Source organism: Marmota flaviventris, chromosome 1, assembly GCF_047511675.1.
Source record: "Marmota flaviventris isolate mMarFla1 chromosome 1, mMarFla1.hap1, whole genome shotgun sequence".
NCBI classification, from domain to species: domain Eukaryota; kingdom Metazoa; phylum Chordata; class Mammalia; order Rodentia; family Sciuridae; genus Marmota; species Marmota flaviventris.
The window spans coordinates 149,914,841-149,933,402 of NC_092498.1; the positions used below are offsets into that span (position 1 = coordinate 149,914,841).

The 18,562-nt window shown below is 47.3% G+C and overlaps 1 protein-coding gene across 1 annotated transcript in view; it reads left to right on the plus strand.

Moving 5' to 3' along the window:
* Nucleotides 1-18,562, plus strand: part of Bcr (BCR activator of RhoGEF and GTPase) — a 141,224-nt gene that overhangs the window by 72,017 nt on the left and 50,645 nt on the right. The window contains exons 3-7 of the mRNA XM_027923356.2: nt 5,898-6,002; nt 6,426-6,611; nt 12,393-12,500; nt 16,203-16,263; nt 18,241-18,293. Coding sequence (XP_027779157.1) covers nt 5,898-6,002; nt 6,426-6,611; nt 12,393-12,500; nt 16,203-16,263; nt 18,241-18,293 — 513 coding nt within the window. The remainder of the gene's footprint in view (nt 1-5,897; nt 6,003-6,425; nt 6,612-12,392; nt 12,501-16,202; nt 16,264-18,240; nt 18,294-18,562) is intronic.

Below are 18,562 nucleotides of genomic sequence, written 5' to 3' on the forward strand. Positions count from 1 at the left end.
TTGGTAGATGCTTTGCCTGTGCTTCAAGTAGGGCCCCATGGTCTAGCCCCTCTCATCTGAGGATGTATCCCTGGGATGATCATAGGCTATGCAGTGTTATTCCCACAGAAGTGATAGGCCTGTCCAGCCTGGCTTGATGTCCTGATGCTTGCAGTGGTCCCACAGCTCCAGGCAGGGAGCAGGAGAGTTTTAGCAGTGTTTTGGGTTCAGGCATTGCTCCTCCTTTCACTGGAACAAAAGGATTCCTTTGACCTCTTGGCTTCCTTCCTTGGGCTGCAACAATCATCACTGTGGTAGAACAGATGCTCCTTTCTGTTTCTTATGCCATTTTTTGTCTTTCTGGTTCCATTTTGGATATCCATTTTGGATATCTTCTTCATTCTGCTTTTCTGAATGATTCCACCCTGGGTTTAAAAATAAAAATAAGCAAGCAAGGCTGTGTGTATAGCTCAGTGGTAGAGCCCATGCTTAACATGCACAAGGCTCTGGGTTCAACACCCAGCACCACAGAAAACAAACAAGAATAAGAAAGGGTGTGCCTTTTCCTACTGCTGTAGGGAAGTGCCAGAAGCACATCTTTTTACTACAGTTGCTTTTTTCTGGGGCTGTTGCCTTAGCTGCAGGCCAGCTTCTTATTTATGTTTTTGTGATCTCTAGGGGTCTCAGTGCTGGGTGGGCTTCTTGTTCTGAAATATAAAGATGAAAGAGGAAGCCGGCATACATTTGCTGCCATCGTGCACAGCTTCATATCCCACATTCAGAGTCACCACTCTACAGATTAGGCACAGCTGTGAGGGGTGAAATCTTTCAGATTCTTCTATGGACTCTCTCTCCCTGTCTCTCCGTCTTGCTGCCACATGAGTGTGGTTTGATACCAACAAGAATTCTTAACAGCATACTTTATTAGTTTCTGTAACCATCTATCATCTTTGAGGACTGTCTTCACCTGGTCACTCCTTGATGGCAGGGCCATCCTCTTGCCTTCTGTCCATGTCAGACCCCCAGAGTGTTTCCTGGCTGGCTTTCTGTTCCTAAGTAGAAGTTTATTTGCCCTCTCTGTGCTCCAGGCTGTGTGCTGTTCACCATCCCACATCCACCAGGCTCATGGTTCCTTTTTAGCACCTAGTTCAGGGTCTCATCTCCTGCGGAGCCCATTCAGATCCTGGTCCCTCCTTCAATCCCTCATGAGTCAGTAGACATTTCTTCCTTTCTTTCTTTCTTTTTTTTTTTTTTTTTTTTTGTGGTACTGGGGAATGAACCCAGGGCCTTTTACATGCGAGGGAAGCACTCTACCAACTGAGCTAAATCCCCAGCCTGACATTTCTTCTGTTACACATTTGGCAGGAGGTTGCACATCTGTGCAATGCGGTTTCAAGTCCCCAATCCCAAACATTCTACCTGGCCCAGAGGAGGTGACAGGAGTTATCTGCATAAGGAGGGAACTTGATTAGAGCAAAGTTATATGGTTTCATTCCAGCAGCTCTCTGGTTAGATGCCCTTTCCAGTGTTTGAAGCCCCAGAGAGACAGGCATATCCTTGGCTTTTTGGTTTAAAGATGTGACTGTCACTTCCTAGGTTCCCCATGGAGCACGATGGTCTTGGCTAGAAGCACTCTGATCTTGATCAGCTGGTGGGATCAAAGTATCTGTTCATCCCTCTTTTCCTTAACCTACTGAATAGGGCTCTTCATTTGCTTTCTGCTGCCATGCTTGAGGCTTTTGGGCTGTGGGACTGAACCTTCTTGGGAAGTCATGGCAACACAGGGAGTCCACAGTGGGCTTCTAGGTTGCAAGTCTCCTCTGTTAGCATTGCCCCTAGATTAGCTAGGTAGGGGTTGGACAAAGGCCAGGCACTCCTTTGCCTTGGGAGCTGCAAGAAGACCTCAAACAAGTCCTTTATTGGGAAGACATATGCTAATGGAGCCTGCCCTGCATACTGGGATCTTCCCATATGGAGGACTAATTTACCAAGGGTTTGCTGCAGCAGGTCGCCCCCTCCCCAGCATGTGACCCTACAAGAGGTCATCCTCTTGTCTTCTGTCCATGTCAAACCCCCAGAGTGCTCACTGGCTGGCCTCCTCCCTGCCCTGCCCAGAGCAGAAGAGGGTCTTTTGTCTGGCTGCTATGCTGGGAGCAACCTTCTAGCCAGAAGCAGCCAACTCTCTGAAAGCTAGAAATTTTGCACCCTGATTATCAGTGGGTTCTCCCAGATTTGAGGGGTCTGGGGGCGCTTAAGAGGGGACTCCTTGTACTCCAGCCCAACCCTCTACTTACCTCTGGACGTGGTAGTGTGGTTTTATCCACTTCCACCCCTCTGTCAGTTTTCCCTACCTTGTTATAATTGTGAGTCCAAGTCATTTTCATTGGTTCTTTGTTGGCTTTTTTCAGCCCCTGGTTAGCAGGGAAGGGCCTTCCTTCCATCTTGCTGCTTTATTCCAGTTGTCCTTTACCGCCAGCTTTTTTCCTAGCACAGCCTCCCTGCCTTCACTGCATTCACCCTCTCGTGGAGTTGGCACGTGCACAGCCTGGGATTATAAATAGCTCTGGGGCCGGCCCTCCCCTTCGCTCTTTCCCTTTCCACCCTCTTCTCTACAAGGAGTTGGTTTCTGAGTTTTCCCTGATAATACTACCAGTACCATTCTGAGTCCCCATAGAAGAGTCTCAATCTAAGCAGAAGTGCCCTCATCCTGTGTCCTCTCTATACCCCAGCACCTTCCTGGGGCCAGATGTTCTCTTGAGTGGCCCCACCCTTTAGAACAGAGAGAACTGGACTCAGTGCCATCCTGCCTGTGCTCTTTTTCCTCTTGGCTTTCCAAACCACGTGAGTGGAATGAGGCACAGTGCTCCCACTCAGGGGCTCCCACCCAGAAAGGCAGTGGCATCTTGGGCTGGGTGAGGCCGTCACCCAGCCCTGCTTTCCTACTAACTTCCCTGAGCCCTTCTGTCCCTGGAGCTCACAGTAGCAAGATTATTCTCAGAACCCAATGAGCAGGGCTGGGTAAGTAGGTGAGTGGGTGCCACTGCCAGAGAGGCCTGCCTTTCCCTTCACCTTTTCCCTTGTGTAAGATGGAAGCAGTGTTCAGACATGATAGGATGCATGTGAGGGTCATCTGTATACTGTGGACAGTGGGCTTTCCAAACTTCGGTAGTACTTCAGTTCCCCCAATCTGCCCCTGACACACACTGAGTCAGCTGATAGTTCTAAATTCTGAGAACCCACTTGTTTCCAGACAAGGGTACTGAGACCAGACCTTCAGGACTTTGTGAAAATGTGGCTAAAACTAGAACCTAGTCATATCTTCAAGATCCACTCACTGATTTGATTATGAAATGAATCTTAATTGAGAACTGTGTGCTCTAGTCCCTGTGCTAGACACAGGAAGTTTCAAGATTGGGCACAGCCATGCCCTGGAGGCTCCCACCCATGGAGCCACACTGCACAGTGTGCCCTTGGGGGACCTATGTGGGTGGGACCTCAGTGTCCCTTCCCTGGAACATTAGCTACTCTGTACACATGCATGTGCCAACACATGTATATACATGCACATATATGCACACACACGTGCATGCTCACAGCTCATGTGTACATTCACACAGGAACATGCACAAGAGCCCCAGTACAAAGCAAAGACCCAGGAATCCTTTTTAGATGGTCCCATTGATCAGTGAAGAAATGATACAGGTTCCAGTGACCCAAGTGGGGCACAGGGATTGGACTCTCCCTGCCCTGTTACCCAGGCAGCTGAGGCTCAAATCTGGGAGGTCATTTGCCTGAGACCGTGGAGCTCACTGGGGAAGTTCTGGCTTTGTCTCCCAGCTCCTGGCCTGGGCCTTTTCTTCTGGGCCTGCCATCTGTGCCATGAAGTGCCTCCCTCTCCTAGGGCCAGGGAAGTGTGAAGAGAGACAGCAGGGTTGGGGCACACTGGAGTCATGACTCTAGACTCTGAAGACATCATGAGGCCTGAGCTGGCTTTAGGTGGTCTTTCTTCAAATCCAGTGTTCTCACTGGGGATGTCAGCCTCCAGGCAACATATGACAACATTTAGAAGCATTTGTGGCACAGAACCACCCCCCAAAAATAATCCTCCATTCTTAGTCATCAGCATCAAGGGTGAAGATCCTGCCCCAAATCAGTGTTTTTCCCCCCAAGTAGATTAGGAATATAAGCGATGGATAGGACCACTGTTTTGGTTACATACCTGAGGGCTGTCATGGTGGGGTTGTCTCAGGTTTGCCCTTGGGCTGGAAACCAGCAGAGGAGTGGGCAGGTATCACCTTCAGTGGATTCAGGGTCCTTCCTCATGCTGGCATCTCCCTCAACTATAGGTGAGGCCAATTGGCTCAGGGCTGGGCAGAAGGAGCACAGCCTCAGTCTGATGCCAAATAGGGTGGTGCTGTGGCCACAGCCAACCTCTGACGCCACCCATGGCCAGGGAGCAGAGGTGGGAGTGGCCAGGAAGTCAAATAGCAGTTTTTATTGCCTTTAGCATGACCATCTCTGCCGGTATGCTAGGGCGGCTTAAACAACAGAAATTTACTTTCTCATGGTACTAGTGGCTGCAAGTCTGAGATCATGATATGCAGGTTGGTTTCTTCTGAGGCCTCTCTCCTTGACTTATGATGGGTTAATGGGGCTTCTCTCTGGCTCTTCGTATGTCTTCTCTCTGCATGTGTCTGTGTCCTAGTCTGTTCTCATGAAAATATTAACCATACTGTGTTAGGGCCCACCCTATTGACTTCATTTTAACTTCAAACCACGCCCCCCTGGCTTTTTTTTTTTTGTACTGGGGATTGAACCCAAGGGTGTTTCACCACTGAGCTCTATCCTTGGCCTTTTTTATTTTTTATTTTGGGATATGGTCTCATTCAGTTGCGTAAGGCCTCACTGAGTTGCCGATCTTGTGATCTTTCCACCCCAGCCTCCTGAGCCACTGGAATTATAGGTGTGTGCCCCTGCTCCTGGCTTAACTTCATCCCCTCTTTAAATACAGTCATATTCTGAGGTACTAGGGCTTAGTAATTTGACCTGGGGGAGGCAATAATTCAGCCCTTATCACCATCATAACTAGGATTGGTTCATGGTCTCTCAGGGATGTGGGCTGTACCTTCCGCATTGACATCCAGTGATGCCTTAGCTCTTTCTGGGGGCAGAGCTTCATTGGACTTTTAGCAGAGACAGGACAAGAAAGGGGACTGATTTTACTATAGTCTACCTGCAGAGGAGTTCCTATAGGCAAAGTCAGAGTCTAGAAAACAGGGTCAAGGAGCCAGCAGATGGGGCTCCCCTTGGGCAGGTGGCAGCAGCTCCCAGGTCCAGTCCCTTTGACCGGGAGGGAAGTGTACAAGGAGGGAGGTACTGCTGCCCAGTCTTGGTTCTAGTGGGTCCAAGGGTCAGGTGGGAGTGGCAGTCAGAGAATCCAGTTGCGACAGGTGTCAGGTGAGGAGTGGGGAGTGGTGGGCTTGTGTGGAGGTGCCCATGTAGTGGACTTTGATGCCCCCTCTACTTGGTCTCTTCTGGGGCTGCCCTTGGGCTTCCTGTGACCTGTATTCGCCTTGGGTCAGAGCTTCCTTTCCCTTTCTTGACTAGGTAAAGATAACTATTCCTTGGTCCCAGGCACAGAGCATGAGGGAAGGAGGCCTTATAGTCTGTTCAGCTCCAAACTTCCCATTTCTTAGTGTGTCGAGACCAAGGGTGGCCCTCAACTTTGCTTGATGACCCTTCTAATTTTGCAGTGACTTTGAGCAAGTGGCTGAATATGTGTCAAGGCTCCTGTGTTTCACTTTTACTTCTACATGGAGCCTTCTCCAGGGACTCATCCAGAGGTTGACAAGCACCCGCTGCAAGCATCCGTACCCCCACCCCACCCTGGTGCCAACATCTGTTCATCTGTTCTGCAGAGTGAACTGGACTTGGAAAAGGGCCTGGAGATGAGAAAATGGGTCCTGTCTGGAATCCTGGCTAGTGAGGAGACTTACCTGAGCCATCTGGAGGCACTTCTACTGGTGAGGATGGACGAAGGAGGGGGCTGACCAAGCATGGTGGGGACCCAAGGGGAACTTCTCTACTCATCATCCCAGGTCAACTGTGAGATCCTGGGGGCACACCTATGGGAGGGTCAGAACAGTCTATTTTTATAGAATATTGACCTCCCCCAAGGAGCCAGTGGAAGGAAAGCCAAGGGAAGACTTGGTTGCCAAGTTTTAATTTTTTCTGGAGTTTAAAAGTGTGGGCTGGAAATGTAATTAAGTGATAGACTGCTTGCCTAACATGCCCAAGGTCCTGGTTTTGATCCCTGGTGAGAGAGAGAGAGAGAGAGAGAGACAGACAGACACACAATTAAAGTATATATCATATAACCACAATATTTTGTAGTTGTACCCATGTACCTAACTAGTGGCATGCCCTCTCACTGGGCCCTCTTCCAGCCCATGAAGCCTTTGAAAGCTGCTGCCACCACCTCTCAGCCTGTGCTGACCAGCCAGCAGATCGAGACCATCTTCTTCAAAGTGCCTGAGCTCTATGAAATCCACAAGGAGTTCTATGATGGGCTGTTCCCCCGAGTGCAGCAGTGGAGCCACCAGCAGCGGGTGGGCGACCTCTTCCAGAAACTGGTGAGTGACTTAGAGCATGCTGGGTGCTTACGGCTATGGGGATGGCCAAGTGGGGACCAGGCCTGTCCAGTGACCTATGAACATGTGCTGTAAGGAGATACCGAGGAGATAGTAGGAGTGAGTCTGGAGTGCATCTCAGTGCCTTGGATGCCAAAGTTCAGATGTGGTGAGGGAGAGGCCAAAATAAGCATGTCCCCCAGCTAGATCCAATAAGTGGGGCATCCTTCTATCCTTTTTTTTTTTTTTTTTTAAATCTGCTCTGTTTTGCTTGAAGTTCCCAGTCTCCAGAGTGATCTAATTGCCTCTTTGAGGGCTCCTGGAATGGAATTGGTTTTGTTGCTCAGGAAAGCAGGACTTGTACATTGGGTAGAGGATGAATGGAGGCTGGGCATTGCCTGGAAAGGCAACAGTGGGGACAGCAGGTGGAAACAGAGTGGGGCTTTGTTATATAATCAGCCCTCTGTGTCTGTGTGTCCTACATCCACAGATTGAACCAACCAAGGATTAAAAATATTCAGGAAAAAAAATTGCATCTGTACTGAACATGTGGAGACTTTCCCCCTTGTTATTATTCTGTAAACTATATAGTATAGGGGCTGGGGATGTGGCTCAAGCGGTAGCGCGCTTGCCTGGCGTGCGTGCGGCCCGGGTTCGATCCTCAGCACCACATACAAACAAAGATGTTGTGTCCACCGAAAACTAAAAAATAAATATTAAAATTCTCTCTCTCTCTCTCTCTCTCTCTTTCTTTCTTTCTCTCTCTCTCTCTTTCTTAAAAAAAAAACTATATAGTATAACAACTATTTACATAGTATTTCCATCAGATTAGGTATTAAAACAAACCTAGATGATTTAAAGTATACAATTTGGGGGACTGAAGGTGTAGTTCAGTGGTAGACTGCTTGCCTAGTATGCAGGAGACCCTGGGTTTGATTTCCAGCACTGCAAAAGATAGGATAAAATAACAAAATAAAATAAAAAATAAAGTGGTTGCATGTGCCTGTAGTCCCAGTTATTTGGGAGGTAGGAGGATTGCTTAAGCCTAGGAGTTTGAGTCCAGCGTGTGTGTGTGTGTGTGTGTGTGTGTTTTTAAAAAGCAGGACTGGAGGTGTAGCTCAGTGACAATATGCATGCTTAAACATGTGCAAGGCTCTAGGTTCAATCTTTAGCATCAAAATTAAATAAGACATACAGAAGGATATGGGTATATTGTATGCAAGTATTATGCTACTTTATTTAGTTAGGATACCCAGGGATTTGTTGGTATCCTTAGGGAGGTCCTGGAACCAGTATCCTGTGATTAAAGGGATGACTGTATTTTATTTCATTTTTGCAATTATGTTAATCAAAGTCCCTTGAATCATTTGGAGAATAAAAAGAGAAGATGGCTTAGGGAGGGGAGACTTGGGCATTAAAAATCAAGGTAGTGGTAATATTGCCCTCAGGCACTGAAGGAGGTAGAGAAAAATAATCAACCCAGGACATCTGTGTAGTGCTAAGCTCCTGAAGGCAGCTGTTCTCAGAGATTTGAGGCATGTTTAATCTAGAGAGGTTCCTTTTGCAGTGACATCCTTGTACCTTGCAGGAATCAGGACACATCCTAGTGGACAGGCTGGAGAAATGCAAGAGAGAATTGGTTTATAACTGGGATCCCTGGCAAAGGAGTGTGGACCATGGCGCAGCCTCATGCTGTTAGGCCACCCATTGCTGATATTGGCCAGGCCACAGCTAGGATAGTTACTGGGTTCCGGTGCACACCTAACCCAGACACAGATAAGGTAGACCTTGTCCAAAAGGAAGAAACTATGAAGTAGCCCTGGGATGAAGGAGCCAACTCTCTGAGAAGGACTGTAGGATTGCTGTTAGCCCTCCAGTGTGTGAGGTTCTATGATGTGTAAAATGACCTCTTTCTGAGTCTCACATTGAGGGGACAGGAGGAGGTTGCAGGAGGGAGTTCTACGTGTAAGAACTGCCCAGCAAAGAGGCTACCCCTCAGCACAGGGAGCTCCCATCCTGGAGGAGCTACTCAAAGGCAGATGCTGGTCAGGGTCTAATCTGTTTCTAAAGATACCTGACACTGATTCTGGGATTACCTGGGCCTCCTGTGCACACACCTGGAACATTCTGGAGGGACACAGTCCTTCAGGGGCAGGGGCAGCCAAAGGCTGGACTCCTCTATTGTACACAGAGCTTTTCTGAGCTGTTTAAATACCTAGCTAGTACAGACTCTGGCCTCAACTTGGCAAACATCTAGGCTAAAGTGTTCTCCAAGATGTGGCTTTCCTGTTGGTGAACCCCTCCTGCACCACCTTCGGCTGCAGACACTCTGCCCTAAAGGCTGGAGCTAAGTCCTTAGGGACAGACCAGTCACTTGTTGGTTCAAATTCTTGTCTCTCAAGGCTGCTTTCCCCACAGCCAGAGTTCAGAAGGCCGTGTTTTAATGCAGGTACCCTTCATCTTTGAAGTTCCTCCCTGCCATTTCTTTCAGCATAATATGTCAGCGGTTTTAAACCTAGGGGATTGGAATCAGGCAGCAGTCCTCCACAGAAACAGAATCATGTTGTCGGAAAAAATTCACAACCAGCTCTTTCCTCAGAATAACATTCCAAAATCACTCGGAAACTTTTTTTTTAAAAAAATGTAATAATCCATGAGCCCTGGAACTTTAATTTAGAAAGTTTCCTCTGGTATCCCTGGTGTCCTTGAGCCACCTTCCTGCTTCAGATGTTGCAGCAAGAAGGACCAAGGCTACAGTGGGACATCATTCCTTAGTCACCATGTTCAGAATATTCACATGCCTTCAACCTGGGTTGAGTGGTGACTTTGTAAGGACAAGCAGATTCTGCCCTGCTCTCAGCCCTTTCAGACCTCAGCAAGGTTGATGCAGCATCACTGTCTTAGGCATCTGAGCTGGAAGAATCCTAGGGCGCAAGGAGTTTGCCATGCCTTGCTTCAGCTCTGGTGTCTCCTCCTGTGCCCTGAGGCTCATGAGCTACATCTGGGAGCACAGAAAGCTTGACTCAAACCCTGCCTTTACTGCCCTTCCTGTGGGTCTGCACTACAGCTCATGCCCACTATGCAGGACTGAAATTTTGTCAGCTTCATTTTGTTTTGTTTTTCTGATCATTTCAGACTTACAGAAGAGTTGCAAGAATATTACAAAGAACTCTAGTGTAACCTTCACCCACATGCACTGATTGTAACATTTTTACGACATTAGCCTTGTGTCTGTTATGCATGCTGCATGCACACACACTTTTTCCTCTTTTATAGTTTGAGAATAAGTTGCAGGCTTCTGCCCTTTTACCCCTAAATACTTCATTGTGTTTTTGCTAAGAACAAGGACATTCTCTTCCATAACCCACAGTACAGTTTGTCACATTCAGGAGATTTCAGATCATTGTGACATTATTCAGTATGCTGTCCCAATGCAAATTTCCTCCAAGTTAGTGATCAAGTTCTGTATAGCTGTTTTTGCTGTCTGATTCAGGATCCAGTCCAGATCACATGATGTACTTGATTGTCATGTACAGTTCTTTGGACTTGGCTTATCTTCCATGACTTGGTTTTTTTGTTTTGTTTTGTTAAATTTTTGTTTTTGTTTTTGTACGGGAATTGAGTCCTGGGGTACATCATCACTGAGCTCCATCCCCAGACCTTTTTATTTTTATTTTTGAGACACAATTTTGATAAGCTGCTGAGGCTGTCCTCCAATTTAACCATCCTTCTGTCAGTCTTCCAAATCACTGGGATTACAGGTATGTACCACTGCTACCAGGCCCTTTATTTTTAATTTTGAGACAGGATCTTGCTAAATTGCCCAAGCTCTCAAACTTGCAGTCTTCCTGCTTCAGCATCCCTAGTGGCTGAGATTATAAGCATGCCCCTGAAGTGGCTTTTTATTTTTTATTTTTAGTTATCAATGGACCTTGATTTTTGTTTATTTATCTGTATGCAGTGCTAAGGATCAAACCCAGTGCCTCACACATGCCAGTGCTCTGTCACTGAGCCATAACCCCAGCCCTCAGCTTGACTTTTGACATTTATTGAAGGATGCAGACCAGTTTTTCAGACGTTTCCTCAGGAACAGATTCAGGCTCTGAGTTTTGGTAAAGAGCAATATCACAGCAATGGGGATCTAGCCTTCTCAGTGCACCCTGTCTGGAGGCATCGTGCCATTATCAGTGCAGCTTGGTTTTTTGTTTGTTTGTTTGTTTTGATTAGCTAAACATATGGAAATGAATTACTTGAGACTTTTCACACCTAGAAGAGGTGAATTCCTTGGGTAGAAAGGAAGAGAAGACTTGAAAAGGTTCTCCTCCTGAGATACTTTAGACTCTACTCTGCAGTCTTTTCTTCCAGAAGGGTATCCTGATCCTGCCCACATTCTCTAAAACAGTGCCATTGTTCTCCATCCCTAGCCCGCCTTGACCATTTGCAGTTGTATGTGTCTGCTCACTTATTTATCATGTGCTGTCCTGTTAGAACACCAGCTGCAGAGGGTATCCCTATGTCTGATTATTCATAACTATGGGGACAGGGGCTCAAGCAGGGCCTTAATTTCAACGTAGGCTCTCAGCAGCAAAGGAGCCCGGAGGAGGGAAAGAAGACACCCTAGGTCTTATCATTGTACTGGAGGAAGAATCTGGAATTCGAGTATGCAGCAACTTCTCCAGGGTATTCAGGAGCTGAGCAGGACATCCTCTGGCCCTACTCTTTCCTCAGATACTCCATAGTTCTCTGTGCTAACGCTATAGGGAACAGAGCCAGAAGATCAGGCCTGTTTTATCCAGGGGCACCTGGTTTACCCAGTATCTGGAATTGTCATATTTATAAACATAAAATTTAATATAAATGCAAATCTATGTGGAAATGAAATTTAAGTTTGATATAGAACAAGTGCCAAGAACAGCAAATGCTCAGGCTTCCTGCTCCTGGTCAGCTGCAGTGGCCTGGGTGTCTCCTGAGTCTCTCCTTACCCTACCCAGGCCTGGGTTTGCTGGTCCCATGTGAGGACTGGTTTCCTTCTTGCTGTCTCTAAAGATGTCATGGGACCTAGAGAAAAAAGTGAGGGCTACTCACTCTCACTCACCCACCTATGGAAGTCAAGGGTCAGTTGAGTATGCATCCGATCAGGAGGCTCAGTGAGGAAATACCTCTCACCTTACAGCTAGCAAGTCTCCCATCTGCCACGTGTGCAGTATGACACCTGTCTACCAGCCAGGTCTGGGATGGGTTTGAGTCTGAGCTCTTAGAGCTCCTTTTCTCCACAAGGAGCTAAGTGTTCCTTATCTGTCTGAGGGGATTGGACATGAACAGAACACCATGGCCATCAGGGTCCACCAACATCCATGTCCTCCTGCAGTCAGAATGAAAAGGTGCCATCCACTCGGTCTTATCTGCTGAGAGAGAAATGCTTGACCATGTTCACTTCCTCCTTCAAACTTAAGCTGCTACTCATAATACTGTCGAAGTGAATGGGGTGGGAGGAATTAGAAGCTCTGGAAGGAAGCCATTACCTGCTCAGGGATGTGAGTCACTTCTCAACATGTCATTTTAGGAGAGGGAAGCGTGCTCAGTGGGTGGGGAGGGGAAGCAGGTGGGAAGGAACAGCATGGAAGAGCTGAGGTTTCTGTAGCCTGTGCACTGTCTGCTTTACCTTGAATTTCTCCAGAACTGTGTAGAGGAGCCCAGTCTTCAGAAAGATGGGGGGGGGGGGAATGGCATATGTCCCACACTTGTCCTTCACTTGTCCAATACTCTCTTCCTTCCTCCCTGCAGGCCAGCCAGTTGGGTGTGTACCGAGCCTTTGTGGACAATTATGGGGTTGCCATGGAAACAGCAGAGAAGTGCTGTCAGGCCAACGCTCAGTTTGCAGAAATCTCTGAGGTAATGATTATCATGACACTGTGTAGATAGGAGCACCACCAGTTCCCACTCGTGCCCACCACCTCCCATGATGAGTTGTGGGCTGGTTGTTGGTAGAACCTGACCTGGGTGAACAAAGTGCGCCCAATTGAAGTCTGGTCATGAACCACAGCCCTGAACACAGATGTTGCTGGGTGTGCTCCGTCAGCTTCACGCCCAGGATACTACTATAACCAGATAGAAGGAGCAGCCTTGAGAGCACCCCATCCCCTCAAAGGCCAGGGGCTTATTCCAGGGGTCAGGAAATTTATTTGGCTCATAGTTCTAGAGTCTGGGTAGTCCAAGAGCTTGGGGCTGCATCTAGTGAGGGCCTTCTTGCTGCATTATAACATGGTGGAAGTCATCACATGGCGGGACAGAGCAATCCTGCTAGCTTACGTCTCTCTTCTTAAAAAGCCACTAATGACTTCATGGGGGCTCTACCCTTATGACTTTATATAATCACAGTTACCTCCCATTAGCCCCACAATTTGGTTCATGTACCATGAACTAATTAAATTTCTAATACATGAACTTTTGAAGGACATATTCAAACCATAGTAACCATATTACCCAGACGCTCTCTTGCACCATCTGTCTGCAGTGAGTAGTTTCTATAATTTTGTCCCTGTGTCTTATCACAGGAGTCCTGACTCTGTACCTTGTTACTGGAGACTAGCTGGGAGTTGTCCTCCTCTGCTCCTTTTCTAGCCTACCAGCAACCATGAAAGCTGGGAACGTTAAGGAGCCAGCACAAGGGAGTGAGGGCTTGCATTGCTGTGTCTATAGATGCGCATGGGAATGAAAGCTTCTGGTTAGAACCATACCACCCCATGTGTGGGGGAATTGTGGCCTCCCTCTTTGCATTTAGCCCCAGGGAGTCTGAAACTTTAAACCATGGAATGTTGTTAGACTCTCAAAAGAGTCTCTCAGATACAGAGAAGATGAATAGGGCACCCAGGAGGCTGGTAGCCAAGTCCAGAACCCAGCAGCATCCCTGCATCTCCATTTCTTCAGATACGATGGGAAAGGGCAAGAAGAATCTCTGCAGAGCCAATGGCAACCATGAAACAGTCCTCTGCTGAGGCTTGTTGTCACTCTTGCCTTTTCTTATTATTTTTTATTCATTTGTTTGGTGGTACTAGGGATTGAACTCAAGGCTTTGCACATGCCAGGTAAGTGCTCTACCACTGAGCTATATCACCAGCCCTCACTCTTGCCTATAGATACTTCCCAAAGCTCTGACTTGCCTTACCCCCCACACTCCCGCCACCCGCCCCACCACCAAACAAGGATTCTAGTGTGAGAAATGTGGAATTAAAAAGAGAAACAGAAACTAGAAACATGGAATGAGCCTTGCCTGTCTTGCCAAGGGACAACACTTGAAGGTCACACCTGGGCTTTGTTCCAGAGACTTTGTGCCATTTTATCATTTATCATGGGACTGGGTGTGAGGCCCTAGCTCTGATTGTCTCCAACAGTGATAACTTGTGCCACACTGTCCCTCCTACGCCCGTAGGGTGCTCCAGTCCCTGCCCAGTGCTGCAAGTAACAAGATCTGCATGCCTCAAGGCCTCTGTGCTTCCTGCCAGCCTATTCCCCCTAAAGCACTCAATCCATTCTTTTCTTCTCCTTTTTCATTCAATTAGCAAACCCCCACACTCTTTATCAGCTAGAATATTTGCACCAAATTTTAAGTGACCTTGATAAATCTGGATCGGACATTATGACCCTGTGTGCCTGTATGATTATGCGACCACTGAATTCTATACCATGTACAATCAGAAAAATGAGAAGTTATACTCCATTTATGTATGATGTGTCAAAATGTATTTTACTATCATGTATAACTATTTAGAACAACAACAACAAAAAGAATTGATCCTTAAAGAGCATGCTGCAGTTAAGAAGCCCAGTTCAAGTCCACCTGTACAGGTTTCTACAGAGGAGGGAAGAAGCCATGGTGGGACATGACCAAGGGAGGTCACGTGGTCCCCCTGAGGTCTTCAGTGAGAATCTGAGCCAAGGCTGAGATGCAAGGAGTGGGATGGTGGCTTGGTGCCTGCTGGAATCTGGTGCTCTTTGAATCTTTGTGATTCCTAAACCACTGAAGCAGCATCCATGCTGGTTTTCTGTATTTCAAAAATGATCCAGAGAAATTGGAATGGCCCAAAGAGAGCAAAATCAAGCTCAAGAAAGAGGAAGCAGCAGGCTGTGTGGTGGTATGGGAAACTGTGTCTTGGGAGGTCAGTGCTTGGGCAAGGGATCTGAGATTCACACTCAAATACAGGGTTGGGGGAGGTCAAATACAGGGTAGGGGGAGGGGTATTGGTTCTTCACCTTCTCCTGGGACCAGTGCTAAGCGTGAGTTAGCGTCCAGTTACACTGAAGTTGTACATTCTGGGTTCTGTGGGACACCAGCTTCCAGACAGTAAATAATATGAGTTAGATGAAAAGGGTTTCTGGAACCAAGTAAGTTTGGGAAATGTGGGGTTAAACCAAACTCTTAAGGCTCCTTGTAGCAGGATATCCCAGAGTTTGTGCCTTGCCCCATGCAGGGACATGTGGAGTGGGGGTGCCTCCCAGGCTCATGTGAGCTCAGCACCTAGTTTTTGCAGAGTCTCTTGTTGAACTTTCACACCCCCTCACATCCTTTGGAAACTGCTGAGTCAGATGTAGGGAGGAACAGTCACTGCAAGGGATGTTAACTCAGGAAAGGTACCAAAGTGCATGATGGGTTTTGGCTCCGGTGAGCTGGGAGTCACTATCTTACAGGCCTGGAAGGATTCCTGCAGCACAAGAGGTTGGGAGAGCAATCCCAGAATCCTTTCCCATCTCTCTGGTGGGTTATGCATTTATTTAGAAGCCTAGTACTAGGATTCCTCACAGCTGCTTCCTGGGGATGATTTCAGGGACATGGGGATCATTTATCCTCATTTCTCTTAGCACATTAGATCAAATCAGTGATCCTTTTTAAGCAGCTGTGTTGAAACATGACCTATCCAGTAAAAGCCCTGTTCTCTCTACAGGAATCTTACCACCTTATTTTAGAGCAAGTACATTTGCATATTTTAGCAAGTATATTTATACATTTCCACCCAAGAGGGTGGGTGAAGCACCTGGTATAAATATGGGTAGTAGCAGGCTCACCCTGGCTGATGCCAAACCAGAGTGCTCTTCTGAATGGCCAGCTCCCTGCATGCTATTGAATTGCTCCAAGAAAGAAGTTTGCTGTGTTTACAGGCTTATCTGTATCAGAGGTTCTCACCAAGGGGTGATTTTGTTCCCAAAGAGACCCTTGGCAATGCCTAAAGACATTTTCGGTTTTCATAAAAGGAGGCCAGGTATGTTAATTACACCTACAGGTGGAGACCAGGGATGCTGCTCAGCCTCCTGCAGTGCACGGGGCTGCTGCACAGGACTGGGAATTCCAGCCCCAAACGTCCACAGTGCTGAAGTCGAGAAATCCTGTCCTAAGTGTCTGGGGCATCCATGCTCCGCTTGCTCATGGGTCACAATATGGGTTTTCATTCAGCTTCTCAGAATGTCCTGAGGTTGCTGCATCTGGGGTTCTTTGTGGGAAGAGAAGGCCATGCTTTCTGTCAAATATTCCTGACTGTAGAATTTTGTGCCACTTCCAGGCTGCTTTAGCCATCTCTTGTAAGCACATTCTTTTCTCTGCAGAACCTGAGAGCCAGAAGCAACAGGGATGCCAAGGACCCAGCCACCAAGAATTCTTTGGAAAGTGAGTTGTTCTCCATGCAGGGCCTCTTTGTGTCTTCATGGGGATGGTTACTGGAAAAGCAGAAGTGGTGCCTATTTGGGTCTTCCCCTTGTGTCTTCCCTGTTCTGGACCTCAAATTTTGAGAGAGATGAGGAAAGAGAAGGTCTGAGTATGGCAGGATGGGAAGGATGTGGTCAGGACCAGTTTGCCACCAACGGTAGCAATCAGGAAAAAATTATAGGAGTCAGCAAGCACCCACAAACTAACACTACTGGGTATTTAAAATGTGATCATACCAGCTGTGATGGCATGGCCGAGGAAGGAGGATTGCAAGTCCAAGACCAGCCTGAGCAATGTAGTGAGATCTCATCTGAAAAAATTTTTAGATACCATTATGTCATGCCCAGTGGCCCTGTAAGAAGAACTTTATTTTTTTCCTCTTTCAAGTGAGATATTAGCTTGGCATTAGAGATAAAATTAGATATTAGTGCATACCTGTAATCCCAGCAACTTGATAAGCTGAGGCAGGAAGATCACAAGTTCAAAGCCACCCTCGGTAACTTAGCAAGGCTCTCAGCAACTCAGTGAGACCCTATCTCTAAATAAAATACAAAATAGGGCTGGGGATGCGGCTCAGTGGTAAAGCACCTGGGTTCAATCCCCAATGTACCAAAAAAAAAAAAAAAAAAAAAATGAGATGTTAGTTTATTTCCTGTTGCTCTGACTACCACAGATCTGTGTGATTTATAAAGAATAAAGGTATATTTGGCTCATAGTTCTGAAAGCTGAGAAGTTTAAGATCAGGCAGCCGTATCCATTGAGGACTTCTCTAGAGTCCTAAGGCTGCATGGGACATCCCATGGAGAGAGAGAGTAAACGTGCCAAAGAGCACTCACTTTGATAACAAAACTATCCCTCAGCAACCCATTAATTCTTTGAATGGACTAACCCATTTATGAGGACAGAGCCTTCCTGACCCAATCATATCCCAAAGGTTCCACCTGTCAAATACAATTAACATGTATAATTTAGGGAATTAAGTTACCAACCCATGAAATTTGGGGCACACATTTAAAACATGACAGACGACAAAATGGGTATAAAACATAAAATAGCCCAAGTGAAACATAGGTTCTAGGTAGCTGGGCAGGATTTAAATCCAGAGTGATTGGATTCCCAGGGCTGTGTTTAACCTCTGCACTCTGATTAAAAAGTGGAGTCAGGAATGGAAAGTCATTTCTTGCTTTTGATAGGACAGTGTGAATAGTTTGCTCACTCACAGAGAACAGCCCGTGTAGTGTCAATCCCCAGAGCTTACTTACTCTCTATCCCTGCTGTGAATTGCAGTTTCCCTATCTGTGAAATGCCCAACACTGATCGTGGGAGTCAAGAGAGGAAATGTATGTGTCAGAAAACACCTAAGCATCTATGCTCGTGGTGGGCTGTGCTCCCTGTTGTCTGAGAAAAACACAGGTGGCCAAGGCTGGTTGGGACTTCTTTACCACTAAAGGTTGGATATCCTCAGCAGGTTCCCATCTCAGAGCACCTGTCAGACTGAGAGCTATGTCAGCATCATGTTGGCTCCTGCCCTCCTCAGAACCAGGCCTGCAAAGCATCCAGGCATGACATTGAGAGCAGCATGCTGGTCTACTCCCAGGGTACCCTCTAGGATCGAGAACAGATTTCCATCCAGGATTGGGGCCCTCATTAACCCCAGGTGGCAGGAGTATCAATACTGAGCCTTTTTGGATGTTGTCACCAAGTTAGCTGAGGGTTTGGGCCTGACCAGCAGCTCCATACTCTGTATTTGATGTCCTAGACTTAAAGCTTGAGCATGGCAGACAGGTGCTCTGGATTTGCCCTCATCACTTGTGCGGAGGTCAGGTGGGACCTGTAGAGGTTGGGGCTGCACCATTCTCCCTCCCCTTTGCAGCACTAGTGGTTGAGTATCCTGCTTTCACCAGGTGTGATCATCTCACCCTGCCTGTCTCTCCACAGCCCTGCTCTACAAGCCTGTGGACCGGGTGACAAGAAGCACGCTGGTCCTTCATGTGAGTCATATCTTAGAGGCACTACAGCTGCCTCCCAAGTTGGTCTGGGCATTTTCCCTGTCCTCATGCCCAACTAGGTGTGGCCTTCTTACCTTGGGCCCTTTGTTTCTCCTGTCCTGGAGCTGACACTTACCTTTTGCCCACGCTTCTACTCCCAACCCCTTCCTCTCCCACAAACCTTTATTGAGGTTGCAGAGATAAGGGGCCTCTGCTGTCCAGGGTCTCACAGGAGAGGATGCTGGGAGAACAGAAGCAGGCTCTCCCACAGC